This window comes from Lepidochelys olivacea (assembly GCF_965140295.1).
Source record: "Lepidochelys olivacea isolate rLepOli2 genome assembly, chromosome: 11".
NCBI classification, from domain to species: domain Eukaryota; kingdom Metazoa; phylum Chordata; order Testudines; family Cheloniidae; genus Lepidochelys; species Lepidochelys olivacea.
The window spans coordinates 52225817-52248755 of record NC_140421.1 but is presented as its reverse complement, the minus strand read 5'-3'; the positions used below and the strand labels follow the sequence as shown (position 1 = coordinate 52248755).

General features: G+C 38.8%; 1 protein-coding gene across 3 annotated transcripts in view; it reads right to left on the bottom strand.

Moving 5' to 3' along the window:
- The window catches only part of WDR75 (WD repeat domain 75), a 40718-nt gene that overhangs the window by 14061 nt on the left and 3718 nt on the right, over positions 1-22939 (bottom strand). For 2 of the 3 annotated variants that reach the window (XM_084643601.1, XM_084643603.1), the window contains exons 2-14: positions 17551-17680; positions 15196-15261; positions 13589-13688; positions 12105-12229; positions 10153-10223; positions 9285-9401; positions 8399-8487; positions 7345-7503; positions 6789-6848; positions 6583-6698; positions 5738-5913; positions 4740-4903; positions 1729-1909 (exon numbers count right to left, since the gene is read on the bottom strand). In XM_084643601.1, coding sequence (XP_084499727.1) covers positions 1729-1909; positions 4740-4903; positions 5738-5913; positions 6583-6698; positions 6789-6848; positions 7345-7503; positions 8399-8487; positions 9285-9401; positions 10153-10223; positions 12105-12229; positions 13589-13688; positions 15196-15261; positions 17551-17680 — 1554 coding nt within the window. Of the gene's footprint in view, positions 1-1728; positions 1910-4739; positions 4904-5737; positions 5914-6582; positions 6699-6788; positions 6849-7344; positions 7504-8398; positions 8488-9284; positions 9402-10152; positions 10224-12104; positions 12230-13588; positions 13689-15195; positions 15262-17550; positions 17681-18336; positions 18475-22939 lie in introns of those variants that run through there. The other variant, XM_084643602.1, reaches the window with a different exon arrangement.

The window sequence follows — 22939 nt, the reverse complement described above, 5'->3', positions numbered from 1 at the left end:
ACCATAAAGGTTCTATCATAGCTAACAAGAAAAAAATTCTCTGGGTTAATAGATTACAGACTTATCATTAACCTAAAAGCTGGTCAATTTTTTAAAAAGTGAGTTTAACATAGCTGTGGTTAATACACCTGTCCCTGAATTTTTCTGCCAGCTTCTGTCCTTTTACAGTCACAAATTGCTCAAATTTCTTTCCCCTATTGTGAGAGACCCATAGGAAATTGACTATTCAGAGGAAAACGTGAAACTGACCAACTATACAAAATGCTGACAAATTCACAGAACTACAGTTATAGTCCTAAAGTGTTCAATGAACACCAACAGGTCAAAAATATTGAGTTTTGCATTTTTAAGTTGACAGTGTCCTTTTAAGATGGCCATAACTCAGTATTTGTTTTCAGTCGTTTGTTGCAAATAGTTACACCTCAGCAGGCTAGGTACTTGATAGCAGTACTGTGTCACCATTCTCAGGAGCACCACCTGTGACAGGCAGTACTTCCAAGAAAAAATTTCACAGTATTAGCCAATCTTCTCAGAAATATATATTCCCATGTGACAGGAGGATAATGGATAAAAGGGTCAAAAGCTCTGAGAATAATGATGGGTCATACCCATTACTATGCCAAGGTAGCAAAAACTATTTTCTCAAGTTACAAGCACTTTTCCAAACCCGATCTGCTTGGTAAAAAACAAAAACAACCAAACACTTCCACAAATACTGCACTCTCAAAGACAGTATTATAATGAGAAGGGAGAATAAAGTGTGTATCTTAAAAGTTTATTCAATGGAGTGAATGCTTCAAGTGAATCTTTAGCATTTTTAAGACACCAGATTCAGACAAAGCAAATTTCCTGCAATTTTTTCAACCTGGCATCTTTATAACTAGATCAACCCAGGAACTATATTGAAGGAATGGTAAAGCAGAAATGTATATTCACACAAGTCCAGAAACTCAAAAGTGAGATTGTCCTAGTCTCCATTTCAACTCCTCTCATCCCCAGCAATGACGTATGGTTTTCTTCTGCATTATCCTGATCAAGAACTTGTGTGTATAGACATCAGGATGCCTTCTGTTGAGATCAAACAATACTGGACAATGGGACAACTTTCTCAGCAAATATTTTGCAATATGGGTTAACCAGGATCCAAAATGACAAAAGTTTCACACTAATAATAAATTCTCAGTTCACTTGTTTAATTTGGTATTAGTGATTTTTTAATTAAGCTGTTCTTTCATAATGCACATGTTTAAGTAGGAAAGTGATTGGGCTGGTGTGGAAAAGGGGGAGGGTGATCAGCTTTAACCCCTTGATCCTCAGCTCCGCCCTGCAGAATAATGGAAATAAAGGAGAGAGAAAGAGAGAGTCAGTAGTAACTGTGTCCTGAATATGTGAAGTAGGCATGGGTATATAGTGGAAGAAGGGAGTCACACAAGAGAGATGGAGGGGCAGATGAAACAGCAAAGGGAGCTGGGTGGACTGATCTTCATTTAGGAAAAGTTATTGAACAAGCCCAACTTTTAGCAAAACAGCTTTAAATAAATATTGTAACAAATATTTTAGTACCTACAACTCTAAAAGCTCATCATCAGAGGAGATTTATACAAATGTTAAATATTTCATCTCTGTATGAATACATACTAGTGCTCTTTGAATGCTATAGATGAAATTACCTTTTTAAGTAGTCTTAACTTGAAAGTAAAAAGCCAAATGATAAACAATGTTACATACTGTATTTTTCCAGGTGGATGACAGAAAGTGCATATAAGATCCCAGGTATCCGAGTTCCACACAGTGACTGTTTCTTCAAAGCTAACAGCAAGTAAAGAGCCATCTTCTGAGAAACAGCAGTTAGTAGCTGGATAGTTGTGATAGCTGCCCACAAAATCACAGCTCCATCCCATACTTTGTTCTGTTAGATTGAACCATTAATACATTTGTTAATTCTTTCTATATTAAGACTTCTAAATGAAATTGAGTAGCACTTCTGTTAAGATACTATTCAGATTCTCTAAGCAAAGCTATTTATATTTGAAAAAGTTGTACATTTTTGTAGGGTTTTTAAAAAAAATCTGACCCATGTCAGTACAGAAAACGCCTAGCAAGCGTTGCATTCTTTAGGTTCTGCACTTGAACCACTAATTTGACATATCATGGAATTTGCACACTGCCATGTTTTTGTTCAATATGCAAACTACATTAAATGTAACTTTAAAAAAAAGAGGTTGCTAGATCGATCTAATTTTAATTCCTGTCACTATACTGAAGGCAGGTCAATATTATCAATGAAAATGTACAGCCTTAAAAAGTATTGGACATTCCAGGCCAAAGACACTTGGGGTTATTTCTAAAAATGTAAGTGTCCTTTCCTATACTTGATTTTCACTGAACCAGATTAACACACAGGTAAATTTTAAGCTTCATGCACAATATAGTAACCTGTCAGCAAACTTCCTTGTTAACTGTCAACTTCTTCTGGATCTCTTTCCCATCATCATCAATTACCATAAAAACAAACAGGAATTATCTCTTTCCAAGCTGATTTATTCAATGATAAACAAGTAACTTGTTTGGAATTTCCCCAGTTGGTTCCACAGTAACAATATATTCTCTCAACTGATTTTGAAATAAACGGCTGGTGTGGTAAAATACAGAAAGTAGATTATTTAAAAAAAAAAAAGTATTATACTTTACACTATGCTTACAAGTTGCAGAAAAAGATATTCATTACATGTTCTTATTTCTCTTTTGCTTTTACATTGTTTCTCTAGAAGGCAAAGTACCAAGATATAAAGGGACAAGACACAAAAATCGGTTTTACTAAAAATGAAAATAAGCCAGTGGGATGTTCTACACATCAAAAAACAATACAGTGATTTATTTATTGTATCTACTGTTGCGGGGCAGCTCTTTCCTCTTCAGTTCCCAGGTATACAAGATCAAATACATAATGCAAATACAAAAGACAGAGCAGCTATATACTCCCATGCATGCCATGACACTGAACTCCATACAGCCTTTGTATGTATGGAGGATGCAAAAGCAAGAGGGACTTGTTTAGTGGATTCAAAACACTTTCATGGTGGGTGCAGGAAGAACCATTAAACCCCATCCACCTCTCCACTTCATACCCAGTTAGTACTGGCTGCAGCCTGGCTGTGCAGTTAGTTAGGAATTGAGACAAGTCAGGGCAGTGGGAACGCATTCCCTCCAACACAGTTTCTAAGAGCAAAGAGAGTTTACTCATGGAACTGGGATTTAGTTGAGGATTAAGGTTATTTAACCCTAGAAAACAAAGCATGTTGGTACTTAGATATGAGTGTAAGTTGCCAAAATGTCCTTTAATAGTTCACAATAGTAAGTAAATTCATCAACATGTGTAACAAGGGTTTCAGTACATAAACATATCTATGTAAGTGCTAGCAATAAGAATATGAATCTTTGTTTATATTCACCGTGGCATATTTAGGCATTGTACAAGAGCTAAATCCAATGGCTCAGAGAAATTCACTATGGCAAACAGAAAACTACCAAAAGATAAAAGGTAACCTGTGTAGTCTAATGGTATCAGAAAAAAATTCTATTTATTTATGAAGATTAAAACAAAATGAACATAACCAAACTGCAAGCGGATCACTGAAAGGCTGCTGTCAAAAACCATATTTGAGAACCTATGAAGACTGACACACCAATGTCAGGAAAGTTCGTCAAAATGAAGTGTGCCAGGAAGTGCATTAATGGGGAGCCCCTCATATCTGTGGGTTGGAAGGGTTATGGCACGTTACATACCCTTATGAAGTCCTTATCTTTTATTACTGTGTGTTACAATGAGTCTCAACATGATTTCTGGTGGGTGAAGGGTCTTCAATTATTTCTCATCTATACAATCCACAGAATTATGTTCTGTCTGCATTTAGAATGCAGTTTAATATCTGCATGCAAGAGCGGATAAGAATTTAACTACAAGATACTGTACTAGGACAGTATTTTCCATTATGTGGCAACAGATCAAGTCAATTAAACAAGGATACCACCTTTCCAAGTGTTGCTCTCATGAGCAACCTCTGAATAAGAGGACTTTGCCCAAAGAAAAAAACAAAACAAAACCTCCTTTCCAACAACAAAGTAAAGGTTGGGCTGTAATCACTCTCATGAGCAGTGGATGGAGGTCACTGTTCCCTTTGTGTAGGTGAGTGGTTCTCAACTTTTTCATACTACTGTACTCCTTTCAGGAGTCTGATTTGTCTTGTGGACCACCAAGTTTCACCTCACTTAAAAACTACTGCTTACAAAATCAGACAAAAAAATACAAAACTGTCATAGTGCACTATTACTGAAAAATTCCTCTCATTTTGTCCGTATGAAATTTTAGTTTGTACTGACTTGGCTAGTGCTTTTTATGTAGCCTGTTGTAAAATTAGGCAAATATCTAGATGAGTTGATGTACCCCCTGGAAGACCTCTGCATACCCCTGGTTGAGAACAACTAGTGCAGGGTTTAGGCTAGTGGGATCTGTGCATTCATGTCCCTACCACACCTCCAACTTGCCTACATTCCTAACTATGGGAAATGATGCAAAAGGGTGATGGAGCTCTGTACTAGGGTGCACAGAAGAGAATGCAGTACTTCTGTTTTGTTTCTGATCCTGTGCACTTGCATATGGATGGAGAAGAGCGGAGTCACAATTTTCACATGTTCAACAGGTGGTGAATAAGAGCAAATTACATATTGGCCATACTCACTCTCTGAGTCAGAGTCATCCACCAACACCCAGACTTTAAATCGACCATCCTTCCCAGCTGTTACCAAGGTAGGAGTTCCATCTTCCAATTCATCTGTGTCACGGAAACACAGAGCTGTTACATGATCCTCATGTGGCATATTTATTCTGGTGTTCAGAGTAAAGCTATAGGGGAGAAAAACCTAAATTCACTATTTTATGTCATTTTGAATTTGCAACAGGTTTGTGTTCTGCTTCTTTTTTGGGGGGTGGGGGGGAAGGAAGGAAGAGGATGGTGGTTTGGAAAAGGGAGAAGAAGTGGTTTGAAGACAGTTTTGTTACCAGCCAATACATAATCTCACATTTAGTTTACCAGGTCTGTTCTCCTGCATTCCCCCCACAAAATTATGATGTAATTTGGAGAACAGAATTCTGATTTATTTAGATTCCTAAGATATACCTACTAGAAGTGCTCCTCCTAAGCTCTGGGCACCCCTTCTAATAGCTAACACTTGATCAACATGGAAAATTATTATTACATAGAAACATTTAAATTTCACTTTTAAACTCCAATCCCATAACTATCGTGCCAAACAACTTTGTGTAACATCTATCCAGTCCCCTCCTAAATAAGCAAGAAAAAAAAGTGAACTTTATGTGTGTCCAGAAGATTAACAAATCCAGACCCTGGAAGACCAGGTGAGTATTAGCATTGGGGTGCTGTTTCAAGGTTTTACATATTTATCTATACAGTATATCTGGCCAGATGGTATAGTAGATTAGAATGACAAAACAGATTCAAAGAGGTGGTATTAACATGTAAAGAAACCTGATGGCTACTGAAGTATACAAGCTTGTTTAAACTGTTAATTTCAAGAACTACAATTCAAGTAAGCGTGACTGATAATTCATACACGAGAGTGCTATTTAAATGTAGACACTACAGTCATTTGCACAATATTTAAAAAGAAGTCAAATATTTTGTGGTTTACCCAGGGGCTGACTATAAACTATCAGTACCTTTGTGTTTGCTCATCATAGTTCCACAGTTTCATCTGTAATTCAAGTTCAGTTTCCTTTTCTTCTCGCTGTTCCACTGTTGCTAACCAGCTGCCTCGAGCACTAAATGCAGCCTTCACCAAGTCAACCTGGTTTAGACCTACTTGATGGATGTATTCCTGCTGCACGATATCGAGCTGGAGAGTCACAAGAGCAAAATTAATTTTAAAGGTCAAGAGAGAGTCTGGAGAAGTCAGTCATGGAAAAAGGACACCACAGAAGGAAAGATGTTCTGGAAATTATCAGGACCATTGAAAATTAAATGAAATACTGAATAGTGAAACTGATTGCCAATACATGGGCCTTAATACATGAGAAATGTCTGCAAAGGCCATGTAGATTCCACAATACAGAAGATGTGACAACACACCAAAATACACTTTGATTTCAATATTTAGCATATAAAGGCACCAATGACCATTCTGTAGGGCATTTTCTGTAGATTCTGACAGTCTTATTACATTCACTTCCAAGTTGTCCACCACCATAAGAATTGTGATTAGCATTTCAAGGCATAACTTTAAGGAATCAATTCAAATCTTCAAATCCTACTACGTTTATACAGTACAATAATTTGAACTTGTGTAATATCCTTGCCACAGTACAGCTCTGCAAGTCAAGGCACAGATAAGCGACTTTCTTAAGGTCACAGAGGAAGTCTCTTGCAAAGCTGAGACTAGAACACAGTTCTACTGATTCCAATCTTATGCTATAACCATTGAACTACTCTCTCTTACCTACATCATATTTCAAGTGTAATTCTGTCACATAAGTGTATAACTTACAGCACCAGTCTATCAACTTACATTGTACAACTGTTTGTCAGTTTGGAGACAATAGAACTGCAGATGACCAGGTTTTCCATTCAGAACCAAAGCTTTAGTTCTAGGATCAACCACCAAACCAGTCTTGACATCACTGCCTGCAGTGAAGAGCAATAGCAAATGATCCAAGTTAGAAAGGGATGTCTTTAGCCATCTAAGCAGAAGAAAAATTGTTTTACTGCACGTACCTTTGACTAATCCTTGAATTACAGCAGAAACTCTCAGGTTGCTATGTATGATTGTTATTTCTGAATATACAAATACATATACATTAGCAAGGCAAGGTAAAGGCTTCTGTGATGTAAAACAGCAACAGTTAGCTATATTCTACAACTGGAAAAATCAGGATATGCACCACCCAAAATTAATCTTTAAGAAGTCATTCTACTACTTAATGAGCTACAAATGCACCATATATATGTGCACTAAACATTAAATTGAAAATCACATGGAAAGTCAGCAGCACAAGAATGTTTGAAACAAGAAAGAAAAAGTACCAGCTTATCAGAATCTTTGGGACCAACTGCAATGATGGAAAAACTAAGTTACAAGCTCCCACAATTTGTAAACAAAGTCCAATGATTGCTAGCATAGGAAATAAAAGATCAAACATCTACTCTTTCAGATGAGATTTGAACTTGTGTACAATACCGAACAGTGAATCTTAAGTTCATATATTCTAATAAATCTATGGCTCATGAATTCCTTATGGAATGAATACTATTACAATAGGTTTGGGCTTACTGTTCTCTGTGTGAGAGGTACAATAGAAAGTTCCATCCGGTGAGGCTGAGATGTATTCAATAGTAGATCCCAAACGGGGCAGGAATTCCTTCTTACAATCTGATCCATCACGCCACTGAACCAGTACAGACTCAACCCCACCACTCAGCAGGCTGGTGCCTTACATGCAATAAAAAAACCACAGTAGGTAAAGGAACTATTCCAAACTGACATCTATATATTTCTACTGCGCTCGTCACTATGTTATCTAGAGACTAATTCTATATTTAAACTCTTTAAATTATGTCCCAAGCAAAAAATTACACATCACTGCTACACAACTGGTCAAATGGCTCAAATCTCTTAACATGCCCATCTGATCTCTCAGACTCAGTAAGACAAACACTGCTACTGCAAGCATCAAAATGTCACTTAATAAATACTATCTTGGGAACAGCCGATTTCATTCATTTCTTGGGGCAGTCAACTATTTTTTGTGTTACACCACCATAGAAACTCTATTTAATATTAAATACTGCAAAATGCTTCCTGCTTGGGGGAAAAGGCTTTGAAGCAAGACCAATACTCTGGGGATGAGTCATGTTCCCACTAAAGTTAACAAGAGCTTTTCCACTAAATTCAAAGGAAGTAAAGCGTGGGCCCAGATAAGATTTCTTTGGCTTGTTTTTTTAAATTTGGATTTGACTCCAACAAGAACTTAGGTTTCCCCATCTCCTCACAAGATGATTGTTGCATAATAAAGGTGACAGTTGGTTTAGGATTTACATTGCCAAAGAAGGAAAATCTTTGAAGTCATGTCTGCCAGCCAAAATAGTGGCACGAAACATGCTTACACATCTGATTTCCTTGCTTTTTTGTAAAAAGTATACAGCTGTGCACACAAAATAGCCACAACTGCTTCCATCTTTCCATTACTCCACCCAAAAAGTCCTCAAAAAACCTTTCCTGGAGACATAAATCCATTCCTAGAATTTAAATATTTGTTCATAGGTGGATGACTCCAAACTTCAGCAGTTTCTTTTTTCTTCCTGCACTTTAAGACATTTGCACTCACCCTCTACAGAGAAAGCTAGATCCATGACTACATCATGGTGCCAGTGCAGTGTGGAGAAAGTGTACTCTCTTTTGTGGTTAAAATTTCTCCTGTTAGGAAGAAAACATTTAATTTAGTAGCAGAATAGGTGTTGGAGAGAATGATCTGTAAGGAAACAAAAATGGGCATGCCAAATTGAATAACATGTAAAATAAATATACTAACATCTATCATAATCCTTCCAATGCGGCTTTCTTGTATGTTCAGGTGACGGAAAGGGAGAGGCACAGACTACACACTAGGCATAAGATCCCTAGGGAATTGCTGCCAGTTGGGGCAAGAATAACCCCTGATCTGGAGCACTGAAGCAGTGCTGTTACTGGCTGCTAGTTCTCAAATTCTCTTGTCCATTTCCCTTACACAACCACTCAGGAGAGAAGAGCTAGCCTCTCTGCTAGTCACTGACTGGCTTTGTCTGAATATGAACTCCCATCATGCTTTCACTGGGGTTCCCAAAACCTTGTACAGAAGTCTCTAACCTCCACCCACAGCACAGGCCCAATTCAAACACTTCAGTTTTAAAGTTGCAGGGTGCAGCTAAGGGCACATTTTCCATTTGTGATCATGTGCAAATTAGACAGCCTTGAGGTCAGTCATAATTTACAGCTTTGAGAGCCACTGGATGGCTATCCTCAATAGACCCTTACCTATAATCATTTCTACAGGAGCCACTTCTGACTATGGTAAGGGAGGGTGCTAGATCCAATCAGAGATCCAATTATGTCAATGGCTGAACACCACTGTGAAGCAGAAAGTCCTGTGCCTACTCTCTTGACTCGTTATGCTCAAGTTCTATTATTATAATATCAAATCAATGCTAGCTGGAGAGCTGCCAAGTTTAACATACCAGAGACGAATCTTGCCATCTTTATGTCCACTTGCTATACAGTCTTCCTTAGGGTGACAGGCTACACAAGTAAAATAGTTGTTTGTGCCTTTTCTACTTGTTGCACTTAAAGGAAACCTTCAAAAATTAAAGAGTCGTTTTAATTAGAGTTCAATGTTAGATGAAGCTTCTCAATAGTCTTCATATGTAGTCTACTTGCAGCTGGGGCTATGTCAAAAAGATCAGAGCAATCACTGTACAAATGCAAATTAAAAGATACTTCTGACTGCACATGGGATTCCAAGGAGCGAGCAACTGGTTGAGAGTATTCCTGAACTACAAGAAAGTTGACAAAATTTAGGTACACCCCTCCCAAGAAAAGGACAGACACCATCCCCACTTAGCTTGCTAGATTCTTCCCTCCAACAAAGCAGCAGCATCTACATCTCCTCAGGACCTTACACAAAACATCCTAATTTAAGTCCCTGTTTCAATTCAGCAATAGAAAAGTGATGACACTATCGCCTGGGCCTAGGCTAAGAGTTGCTTGGCATCCCACAAATCAATGATGGCACTGCAGCTCAAACTGCCTCCGTTTCCCCACAGCAGCCTCAGACACACATTGAACAAGGGGGGCTGCCAGAACAGAATTTTGAAGAATCTGCCGGTGGATGAGCAGTTACTCAACATCACTTGCTAGGATTTCAGAAATGAAAAAGAAGTCATTCATGAGGAATCCCATTTAGCCATGCAATGATCTGCAGTTGAATCAGTGGTATCAAAGGATGCTGATGGAGCTAAAATAATCTGCATACAGCTGACCTGTTAACATACAGATACATATTTATGAGGTTTCATAGCTGACAACATTTACAGCCGTTAGTCTTACCTATTAACCCTTTTCTTTTTGAAAAAACACACAAGGAGATGAAGGCCACGCACTGATGCCACATATTCACCCTGTTACAGCAATACAGCAAGTTAGGACTTTGTATTTGATATAGATTCATATTGAAACTGGAGCACAACAAATGGGCCTTTGATCATGTTTCTTAAGCAGGTCTGTATCAAGATGCCATTACCCTAATCGATGAGAGTTGCTTGCATGTAGTGAGATGTTACTGCTCCCCATTTTAATACAGCTAATATAAACTCATACAGCCTAAAAGATTTTTTAAAACTTGCTTTGTTTATAACACCCTCCAAGAAACTACTCAATATATCCCCCACTTCCTGGGACAAGCTTTGCATGGAGTTACAGTCATGCAATCCCAGAGAAGTATACATGGGTGAAATAATGTGTGGAATCTCTTGCTTTGTGCACATATGCAATTATTATAAGGTTGCATATGAATGGTTGTTTGGGATACTGGCACAAATTCCTTTTTCATATAGAAAAATAGTTTAGTACTATTTATTAAAAATCCAAGAGTTCCATTAATTTTATGCCAGAACCAGGAGCTCCTACTTAATTTTGTTCCAGAACAAACGCAGATGAAAACACAAATATTGAATTTGCAGTCATACTCCCTCCTATCTTTAGGTATAATAAAAGCAATACTCCTAAGCTTCTGTAGCTCCTGTCCTGCTCTATAAAAGCAAAGGATCCATTAGGGTACACAGGGTCTGAAACATGACTAAAACAGCATCTTCTTACACAACACATCTGGTCTGGGTGAATAGAGAGTACAGTAAAAGCCTATATCTGTCACTACTGCTGTTGACACTGAAGCTGATTCTATTCTATTCCACAGATGAAAAAAATCAGCTAAGTTTTAACTGTATAATATTTACTACCGGTGACAATACATAACCCAGGGGACCACCCCCATCCCCAAATAGCTTCTCTTTTATATTTCAGGCTCACCTTGTAAGTCAGCTGTTTGGGAACCTTCCCCCCGCCCTCCCCAAAAAACCTAAACAAAACAGTTTTTTAAAATGTAAATTTATATCTGAGCTGGGAGTAACAAACAGGGAACTCCACAATGTTATTTTTACAGTCTTTTTTTAGAGTGCAAACACACTGTTAGCTCATCTTTTTGTGCATCAGAGCTAAAAACATGAGAGCAAAAACCAACATTAATTCTTTTGATTTGTGTGGTCCCATTTTCCCCAGAGGACAGGTGTTCTTTTTGGTATATAGTTTAGATTTTTAAAGGAAGAGGGAAGGGATGTAGCTTACTGAATTCAGAGTTATTTCATTACCTGACTTTTGCTAGTGCTCTGAGACAAATAAAGTTGGTCATCTAATCAGAGCCTTTTGATCTTTAATATCTTAGTGTTTTTAAAAAAAAAGTAAGCGGGAAAGAGCCAAAATTTTGCAAACAGACAAGAAAAATATGTCAGATAATATTCTGGGTCCAACACGTTGAACACAATTTTCAATTAACATTTACCACCACAAAAAAGCCTTCAAGGCCAAAAGTGTATTGTATGCCTAGTACGAGAATTGTGACTCTTCTTTCTAAAGAAAGGGACATTTTACTGGATTAAGTGCTTGAAATTGTATAATTTTCCTTCATTTTTACCCTAATGAAATGAAGTTGTATTGTAGGACATACTTTTGCAACTCACCAGCAATCCTGGTTTTATTATACATTTATGAAATTATAAGAATAGATAGTGCTGGATGTCAAATTTGTTGAGGCAAGCTTTCCGAGATCAGTGGTTTGCAGTAAAGGGGAAAAGTCAGGATTCATACTAGGCTTGTATAGCAAAGACACATTACTTCTTTTAGTGATCAGATTATGTGGTTAATCACATTTTTTTGTATACCAGACTAAACAGTATGTGGTTAACATATTTTATATAAAAGAAAAACATTTAAAAAGGTAAATATACTTCTCTTCCAAACGCAGTACATTTGGGCGACTGGCCTATATCATCCAAAATCAAAGACAGTTCCTTAGCTTCAACTTCTTGGTCTGGTGTTTTTGGCAGTTTCACAGAAACAAGCTGGAACGAGTCTGGTCAAATAAAGACTTTGGTCAGTAAAATAATTTTGTGCATGATGTTATAGTACATATATGTGTTCAAAAGGCGAGTATGTGGGTGCACCTGTTGTCCTCAATATAAAATCCACACTAGCTCCTTCAGTGTTGTTTTGAATGCATGCTTAAAGATGCATACTTAAGGATGAAGTCCTAACACCTTTATGTTATATTTTTGTCTCAGATGTTTCTGTGCCAAACTCCAACACAGACAGATGAGCTCTAGATTTTTCCATAGTGGTTTCCTGTGTAACATAAAGCAGAAACCAAACCAAATTACATAGATTTGTTCTTCCTCTGAAGTGGCATTCATAGGAGTATCATACAAGTCAAGTCATATATCTATTTTCTCAGGCTTTGAATAGTTGAATTTATGCCAATACTAGAACTGGTCAGTTTTTTCCCCCCATCATCATGTTTTTTTCAATTGGAAAATGCTCATTTGTTGAAACTGAAACTTTTTGCAGAAACAGAGCAGAACCTGGGTCTTCCATATCCCAGGCGAGTTGCTACTGGCTATGCGGGCATGACAATTTTTGAAAAGTTTAGATTTTGTTCTGATGCAAAACGAAAACAAATACGGAAACTCTAAGTTTTCCACAAAACAAAGTTCTTGTTTTCCTGCCAGCCTCAACTGATACTGGTTATTGTAGTGATGTAGCTTTTAAATATGGTAACATGACCTCAGGATACACTTAGAAGTTTAAATATAGGTCAAGAGACTCAAATAATTATGTCTATAATATATAACATTAGGTATGTATAGCACAACTGTTTGGAAGTTAAGATTAAGCTTTGATACAATCAAAATCCAAAAAGTGAAAATACTAAATTGCACATTACCGTTTTGTATCTTGTTGAAACTATAGTAATTGTTAGATGTACAGCAATGGATATTTTACCTATTTAAAGGACACTTTCAAGATATCTTTACAAAAATCACTTTCCTACAATATGTGGTTTACTAATAAGGCTGTAGATTATTAAGAGTGAAAATGTACCCAGATTAATTCACTCTCCACCTTCTGTACTGTTGGTACACTTTTTACATTTCATTCAGCACAGACAGTAAAACCAAACCAGATAGGTTCTGGTCAAGTGCACCAACACAGTATTGTTGTGTTTGGGGTCCATGTTATATCAATGGAAGGCTTAAATAAAACTTCTCATTTCCATGGGTTAATCAGACTTTGTAAATCTTTCTTTTGTCCCCCCAGAACAAAAATTACAAAACAATTTGGGGCCTCAACTAAGTTATCAGAGTCCCTTTAAACATTCAAGCATACTTAATATCACACTGCAACAAAGTACAAACTGAAGTTAATTATACTGTACCTAATGAATCTTCATTTTTCTTTGGAATTATAGTGAACACTGAATCCTCAGAACCAGCAAGCGTATAGAACGCAAAAAGTTTGTATCCAACAACAAAAGTCTGAAGAAAAAACCAACGAAGTAGTTATGAAATGTGAACGTCAAATTAGCTGGACAATTGTCAATTATTCTGAAGTTCTCGTACAGTCAGATAGTGAACAGTTTACAACCTAATCAGAGATTCTTTTTATCCTGGGCCTTGTTGCTCTTTAAAAAAAATGTTTGCTAAAAGCTTGTAGTTGATCATTCTCAATTTGAAGTCAAAAGAAAAAAAAAGCATGATTTTGATTGGTAACCCTATTACAGAACAAAAGGCTTATGTCAGTCTTGTTTAGCAGTATTTGTATATTGTTGACTGGGAAGGCTAAAGCTAACATCCTACCCTCTGCTACATGGTGGGGTGGAACAAAGATACACAGGGAGCCTATTCTTCCTCCACCCTCCAAGGCAGGACTTCTCCTCAGCTCAGGAGCAATAGGATAGAGCTGGCCGCCACAGCAGCTCACAGACTACATCTCCAAGGGGACACACTCAGCATCTAGTCTGACATCAATAACTGCAACACATGTGCTAAATGCTACCTTAAACACTCATTGTTCCTGCTCAGATGAGAGGCAAAGTACATCTCAGCACCCATCCCACAATACACATCTGTCTGCATCTTTTAACAGTTGCCCTTAGTCAAGCTTTAGTCCCAAGGCAGTTTATATGCCGTGGAACAGCAGCCCTCAAACTGTCATCCTTGGACCAGAGGTAGCTTGTAAAGCCCTTCTTGGCTACCCTCACAAATAAATATTCTGAGAAGTAAGCTGTGTGGGAATTGGAATACTGTGAGGAGAGGTGATTCATGAGAGAAGCCATCCCATACGAAGGTCTATAAAATGAAAAAATATGGTATAACTTCAATTACCTGAAAGTCGTCGTTCTCCCCCCACCCCCCTAGGTGAGGCAGGGAAAGACATGCAAACTGTCTTGGAAGCCAGATAGTCGAAGATAGAGAGAGGAGCTGCCTGAGCCAATCAACTAGCTAAAATAAGGAAGGGAGAACAGAAGAGCTACACTGAGCACAAAAATCAGATATCTTTGTGCGTATAACTCTTCCTCCCTCCTTTCTTCAGCCTACCAATCTTGGGAAAAAGTTTGGACAGCTTCTCTCCTAGGTGTCATCTTCACACAACTGTGCAGTAAGTCTCAAGCAACACGGAGGACCTTCTGATAACCATGGTTTTAGTGTACTGAATATTTAAGAAGGGACTGCATGCTTCATTAGCTAAGGGTCATCAAAAATGTCATTGCAGGCCCTAGCTAGGGGGCAGCAAATTTCTCCTGCCTTCAGTGAGAGGCCTGCTCAGGAACAAAATACAAACCATATTAACAAACACTGCTTTTGAAGCCAGGGTTTATGTTCATCTCCACTAAAAGCTTCAGAGAGCCTGAATTTGGCCCTGTGTGTTTTGTTCAGCCCCAGTATTCATTTAACTGATGGTCAACAGTGAACAACAACTCTGGAATCCATGAACAACTATGACAAAAACAGGTTTTTTTTTTGTTTTTTTTTTTAAACATACTTTAATGAGAATTCCATCTGTGAAGTCCCAGAGTTTGATGGTGCCATCTAGAGAGCAAGAATACAGCTGGAAAGGAAAAATAAAATAAGTTATGAAAAGAACTCAAATAGCAAAGCAAAACACTAGGGTCAAGATTTTACACAAAATGAGATCCTCAAGTTGGGCTCTTAAATCCATACTTGGGCAACTAAGTGGCTGGATTTTTCAAAAGTGCTAAGCACCAAGTTCCAATTGACATCTAACAAAATACACATACTGCTATTCTACTTTGATGTACACACTTTTGAGATATGCAGTTTGAGACCACGTGTGTTCCTATTTCGTATCTGAACATCACATTAAAGTTACCTAGCATGTGAATGCTAATATACATTTACAGTGCATGTGCAAAGATAACAGACGCACAGACCTTTGGGAAATAGATTCAGTCCCCTTCTACAAGTCGGCCCAGACTTTATGCACAGCAACAGAAAAAGCCAAACAGAAGCAGCTCAGAACCACCTCAATTTTTCTTCTTCAAATACATATTCTAACTCAAAGTTAAAGCTGAAAATTTAAGTATTCCCCACTTGTTTCTCCCAACCCTCACAAGATAAAAATCTCATACTTAGAGGATGCACAGGCAAAACTTAATGATGCCATCAGCTGAATAACTGTGTACTCTCAAATTTATCATTTGATTGCTACAGATAGTATAGTAGGAAGGAAAGGTCAGAATTAGCTCAAATATTTAAGGTGTTGTTGCTAATGCAAATATATTCTTCCATGTTTTGAAAGAGATCATACACACTCAACAGCAATGGTTCCCAAACTTTAACAACCTGTGAACCCCTTTCACTAAAATGTCACGAACCCCCTTCTAAAAATGAATATTTCCAGGGATTTTCTCCTTTATCTGTGTATAAATTATAAAAGCAGTGATCTTCGAAATATAAAATTTGTTTTTATGACATGCTTATTACACACTATTTATTATTATTATTAATGATTACAGTATTATTACATTATGAAAACAGCAACACTGTCTCAAGATCTCATTTTCGTAGCTTGTATCACTTTGAATAAGCGTGAAATAAGACAAGGCTCCTATGTTTCATCAAGGAGTATCAGATGTGAAACAGCATAAAGGTATTTAAGAAGCCAGCTCACAGAGTTCCTCCTACACAAGAATTCAGGTTTGCCTGGACTGCTCAGGACAATGCACCTTACAACAAAGCTTAAACTTGTTCTTCATAATAGTTTTGAAACCAATACTAGCTGCCGATTTCATTTTAAAAACAGCAAAAAATATCCACCTCCCTTTCCATTTCTTACAAGGAGTCTTGAAGTTTAAATCTCCTCAGTGATAGATATACTTGCTTTGATTTGCTTAGCTCTTGGAAGTTCAGGGGCTCCGTGCTGCTGGCCCTGTGCTGCCTGGGGTCCCTAGGGACAGCTCTGTCCACCATTAGGGAATAACCTCCTCCCCAAGAATGCCTTGTAATGTTTCACAAACCCCAGTTTGGGAACCACTGCTCTACAGTTACAGTAGGTAGGTGTGTTCATATTGGGGAGAGGCATGTGTAATGAAGACAAAAGTTATTAGAGTTACCAATATTTATGCATAAGGGCATAATACAAACACTAGCTGAGATCAGGAATAAGTTTCTCCACAGTATAGCTGCACAGTTGGATTCACTGTAAGTGCTATGGGCCACTCATTCCTGTGCCAATGCAGAGCCTGACACTTGAGAGGTTGATTAGGAAATCCCTAAAGCCATGTACTGATTACCATACCCTCTGGGAAATGGCCGGGATTTAGCCATGCCTGCTCCTACTCCAGACATAACCCTGGCATGTCTCCTACACCAGGGTATCCCTTATAGCTGCTTTGTGACTCTTTTCCCCATATAGCTGGCACAGAGCGGGCCACAAGGCACTGAGCAATCAGGTCCTACATGTCCTACTGCTGAAAAGCCTAGTATTGGCAATTGTCAAAGACAGACAAATACTAGATTAAAGGAACCATTGTTGGATTGTTCCAGTATAGCATTTTTTAAAGTGACCTGAGACACAAAATCTGTCCACCTCTACTTTTAGAAAAGCTTCCCACTCCGTAAATTAGACTAATCTGATGGTTTACAGCAACAAATTCATAAACTAATATGGGTAATTGCTATTTCAGTCTAAGTAAATAGAAGCTAATTCAGTAGTCGTTATAAGAAATAATTATTTCCAGCCTTCTCTCACTTTCCAGCCACGCCAAAAAACACATGATTGTGTACTGCCAAAGTCAAGTACCATTTCCTTAACTAAATTAGGAAAGAACCAAATGCCTAGCTGGACAGGACTCACAATTACAAAGATTTAACCAACCTGCATGTGGTTTTGGGGGTTAAGTTGAATTCCTGTCACCAGGTTTGTGTGACCCTGCAGGACGTGTACACATTCTTCTGTAGCTGTGCTGTACACTTTCACATAGTCTCCTGAGGCACATAAAAGGTACCTGAAAAGATGATGAAACAAAAAGTTAATATAATAGGGCAACTGAGAATTCTGGATAAAGATTTACACTTAATTTTTGTCAAGAGTAACAACTACTTTGAATCTACAAAGTACTAAACATGAAAAATTTAGGCCATCACCAAAGAGAGTACTCCATATTTAGAACTTCGTTTTCTCTTTGTACTTACTTCACCATTAAATGTAATGGAAGAACAAACAAGTATATCAGATGTTAACATGCAGTTACAAAGGCAGGAAAACTACTCATATATATTTTAGTTCTTGTTAAAGGTGCTGCTGGCTTAATCACCTTGAAAAATAAAGGCCTGTACAGATCAGCAGAACAGATAAAACATGCATGATGCTACTTACACGGCTCCAAACTACATATAAAATATCTCCCCCTTTGATAACATCAGTATCTGCTACATTTATAGGACTGTGCCTGGAAATGCTTGCTCTCACTCTTGGCCAAACAATAAAGATCAGCTAATTTTTTCCAAAACTCAAGTTCCAAAGGCTATGTCTACACTACCGCGGCAAGTCGACCTACGCTATGCAACTACAGCTATGTGAATAACGTAGCTGGAGTCAATGTACCTTAGATCGAGTTACCGCAGGGGGGGGTCAACGGGAGAAACTCTCCAGTCGACTTACCTTACTCTTCTCTTCGGGGGTAGAGTACAGGGATCGACTGGAGAGTGATCTGTCATCGATTTGGCGGGTCTTCACTAGACCCGCTAAAACGACCGCCGGTGCATCGATCTCAGAGCGTCGATCTGGGCTGGAGTCTAGACCTGCCCTAAGACTCAAGCACTTTCTCAGCACTCCTATTTTATAGATTAAAAAATAAATAAATAAATAAAACCCCCAAAACAAAAATGAGAGTTTATGATAAGCATCGGAGGGAGGGCATCCTTAGGTTCCCTGTGAAACTTCAGCATACTGCAGCTAACCTACTCTCATGCTCCATGAATTTTCCTTTGACACTTCTCTGGTTCCTTAGTTATCTCCAGCTCCAATTCAAAATGGCTCTACTGTTGTTCAAAGCCATGCATGCCACTCTTCTGTTTATCTACTCTGTACACGCCTTCACGCCGCTCTTCACAGCTGCAGAAGACTATTTCACTTATGCTGTTCCATCCCTCACTTCTGAAACAATTCTCTTAAATCTCTCCTTAGCCCCCACAACCCTTTTTGGTTTTTTGCAGCCCAGAATATTAACAATTAAATGTTCACGTCACACAAAAAATAGTAAAATTAGCCAAACAGACAAGTTTAAAACAACATGTGCCTACATGTTTACGATTATGTTTTGATCTCCAGCCCTTGATTACTGGCAGCCAAAGGCAGCATACTCAACTAAGGAGGGTGGAGAGAAGAATGGTTCTGGAATGGAGTCCCACAACTACACTGCAAAATAGCTCTGCTTAAATATGGTTATGGACAAAACCTGTTATAACATGGTCTGTGTAGACACACAAAATAGGCTAGAGAACCCTGCTTTAGCATTTCCCTACCCCACAGTATATACCCTACTGTAGAAAAAATATAAAATTAAAAGTTAACTTTTAATCTGGTTAAGGAAATGTGCATGTTGTAAAGCAAGACTCTGACTAGCAAGTAGGACAGAAGGAATGGAGTATGGAGGATATCTGGTTTAAAGACTAAATTAATGAGATAAGGGAAAGTTTATAAAAAAAGCCCCTGATCAACAGGGGTGACAGCAAATGGTTTTAAATAGGACAGAAAGAATCTGTTTTACGAGGCAACATGGACCTCCACATACCAATGTTATCTTAAAAGTAAAGCCTATGTGAACCCAGGTGCAATGGAAAACCTGTTGGTCAGCAAGAAGGAGGGTAGAGATAGGGAGGATAGGCCTTGGGGATAAAAGGAAGTTGTAAATCTTATTTGGATTAAGGGAGAAGTATCTCAGATTGGTATTTAGCTGAAGTCAGTAATTGGCAATGACATCACTTGTTTGTCAAAGGGTATAAAAAGTATACTTTTAAAGGGTTCATTGCTAACACCTGCCTGACCACGTTGGAGCTGACTAATATGGACCTAAGCACCCTTGGGTTTAACCTGTTTGTCAGTATCTTGATCAAATACTTATAAACCAACTTCCACACAAACAAGAGGCTGCTCGGCAGCTCTCCAACACCACTTTCTACAAGCCATTACCCTCTGATTCCACTGAGAGTTACCAAAAGAAACTACAGCATTTGCTCAAGAAACTCCCTGAAAAAGCACAAGAACAAATCCGCACAGACACACCCCTGGAACCCTGACCTGGGGTATTCTATCTGCTACCCAAGATCCACAAACCTGGAAATCCTGGGCACCCCATCATCTTAGGCATTGGCACCCTGAGAGCAGGACTGTCTGGCTATGTAGACTCTCTCCTCTGGCCCTACACTCCCAGCTGTCTTCAAGACACCACTGACTTCCTGAGGAAACTACAATCCATCGGTGATCTTCCTTAAAACACCATCCTGGCCACTACGGATGTAGAAGCCCTCTACACCAACATTCCACACAAAGATGGACTACAAGCCGTCAGGAACACTATCCCCGATAATGTCACGGCAAACCTGGTGGCTGAACTTTGAGACTTTGTCCTCACCCACAACTATTTCACATTTGGGGACAATGTATACCTTCAAATCAGCAGCACTGCTATGGGTACCCGCATGGCCCCACAGTATGCCAACATTTTTATGGCTTCCTCAGCTCTCATCCCCTAATGCCCCTACTCTACTTGCGCTATATTGATGACATCATCATCATCTGGACCCATGGAAAAGAAGCCCTTGAGGAATTCCACCATGATTTCAACAATTTCCATTCCACCATCAACCTCAGCCTGGACCTGTCCACACAAGAAATCCACTTCCTGAACACTACAGTACTAATAAGCAATGGTCACATAACCACCACCCTATACGGGAAACCTACTAACCGCTATTCCTACCTACATGCCTCCAGCTTTCACCCAGACCACACCACACGATCCATTGTCTACAGCCAAGCTCTACGATACAACCGCATTTGCTACAACCCCTCAGACAGATAAACACCTACAAGATCTCTATCAAGCATTCTTACAACTACAATACCCACCTGCTGAAGTGAAGAAACAGACTGACAGAGCCAGAAGAGTACCCAGAAGTCACCTACTACAGGACAGGCCCAATAAAGAAAATAACAGAACGCCACTAGCCGTCACCTTCAACCCCCAACTAAAACCTCTCCAGCGCATTATCAAGGTTCTACAACCTATCCTGAAGGACGACCCATCACTCTCACAGATCCTGGGAGATATACCAGCCCTTGCCTACAGACAGCCCCCCAATCTGAAGCAAATACTCACCAGCAACCACACACCAGAACCACTAACCCAGGAACCTATCCTTGCAACAAAGCCTGTTGCCAACTGTGTCCACATATCTATTCAGGGGACACTATCATAGGGCCTAATCACATCAGCCACACTATCAGAGGCTCGTTCACCTGCACATCTACCAATGTGATATATGCCATCATGTGCCAGCAATGCCCTTCTGTCATGCACATTGGGCAAACTGGACAGTCTCTACGTAAAAGAATAAATGGACACAAATCAGATGTTAACATTCATAAACCAGTCGGAGAACATTTCAATCTCTCTGGTCACTCGATTTCTGATCTAAAAGTGACTATTCTTTAACAAAAAAACTTCAAAAACAGACTCCAACGAGAGACTGCTGAATTGGAATTAATTTGCAAATTGGATACAATTAACTTAGGCTTGAATAGACTGGGAGTGGTTGAGACATTATACAAAGTAAAACTATTTCCCCTTGTTTATTCCTCCCCCCCACTGTTCCTCAGACGTTCTTGTTAACTTCTGGAAATGGCCCACCTTGATTATCGCTTCAAAAGATTTTCTCTCCCCCCACCCCACTCTCCTGCTGGTAACAGCTCATCTCAAGTGATCACTCTCCTTACAATGTGTATGATAAACACCCATTTTTTCATGGTCTGTGTGTATATAAATCTCCTCACTGTATTTTCCACTTTATGCATCCGATGAAGTGAGCTGTAGCTCACGAAAGCTTATGCTGAAATAAATTTGTTAGTCTCTCAGGTGCCACAAGTACTCCTTTTCTTTTTGCGAATACAGACTAACACGGCTGCTACTCTGAAACCTGTAAAGGTTTTGTTACTGTTTGGATGTAGTAAATTGCTTATTATTTAGGATTTTGAAGCATGTTTAGAGCAACTGTATAAATATAACTCAGACTTTGGATTTAATAAAGGAATTTATGGTTAAGTTAGTATCATGACAACATCCTGCATAAATAATAATAATTTCAACACTTAGGTTAAAGCCTCATCTACACCATGGCTCATCTGCTCTGGAGAATTAACCTTTCGGTAATTCAAGCATCAATATTGACTGCAGGCAACTCACATGTTACAGCGTCCCCACATTCACTCCTATTTCACTTGCAGTTATCCTCACATCCAGATACAGAAATGCAAGTTAATTGCTCACTGTGGAAAAGTGGTGAGCGGAGTTGCTGAGGCACATGAGCTAGTCCATTACTGACTCTTGCCTACACAGCACTGCAGCCAGGTCTCAAAAGGCAAAAAGGTTGTTTTTCCATTTTGTTAGCTCAGCTGAGTTTGCTTAAAATGACTTAAAAATTCTGGAAAAATGCAGGCCAAAAACTATTAAAAGACACACACCCTTTCTACCCCTCAGGAGGGGTCTTGTGATAGGACAACCTAGCATGGGCTAAGAACAAATAGTATTTACAGTTGTTCACAGCATGGCTAAGAAATGGCATAAAGCATACCTCCAAAATGTCTGCATGATGTATGGCATGGTCGGGGCTAACAGCATTATTTAATACACCAAAATTCTTCCATGTAGATAAAGCCTACAACTAATTATGCCAACACACTACTGGCTAGAAAAGTGTCCAATTTATCACTTTTTTGTATTGTGGATGGGCCAACCTGGATATAGAACTAAGATTGCAAAACAATTCTCTATTGTGTGTCAAAAACATTGTCCTGGCCACAATATCAACAAAAGTTACATTAGAAAATAGGCACTTTTCGTTGTGCAACTGGTCTCAAATATGGCAATAATTTTCTTTAATGCCCAGGCAAGAATAACAATATGGTATACAATTATTTGCCCACAACCACGTTTAAACATTTTTTTGTACCACAGACTAGGCCTGACTGACTTCAAATAGAGATA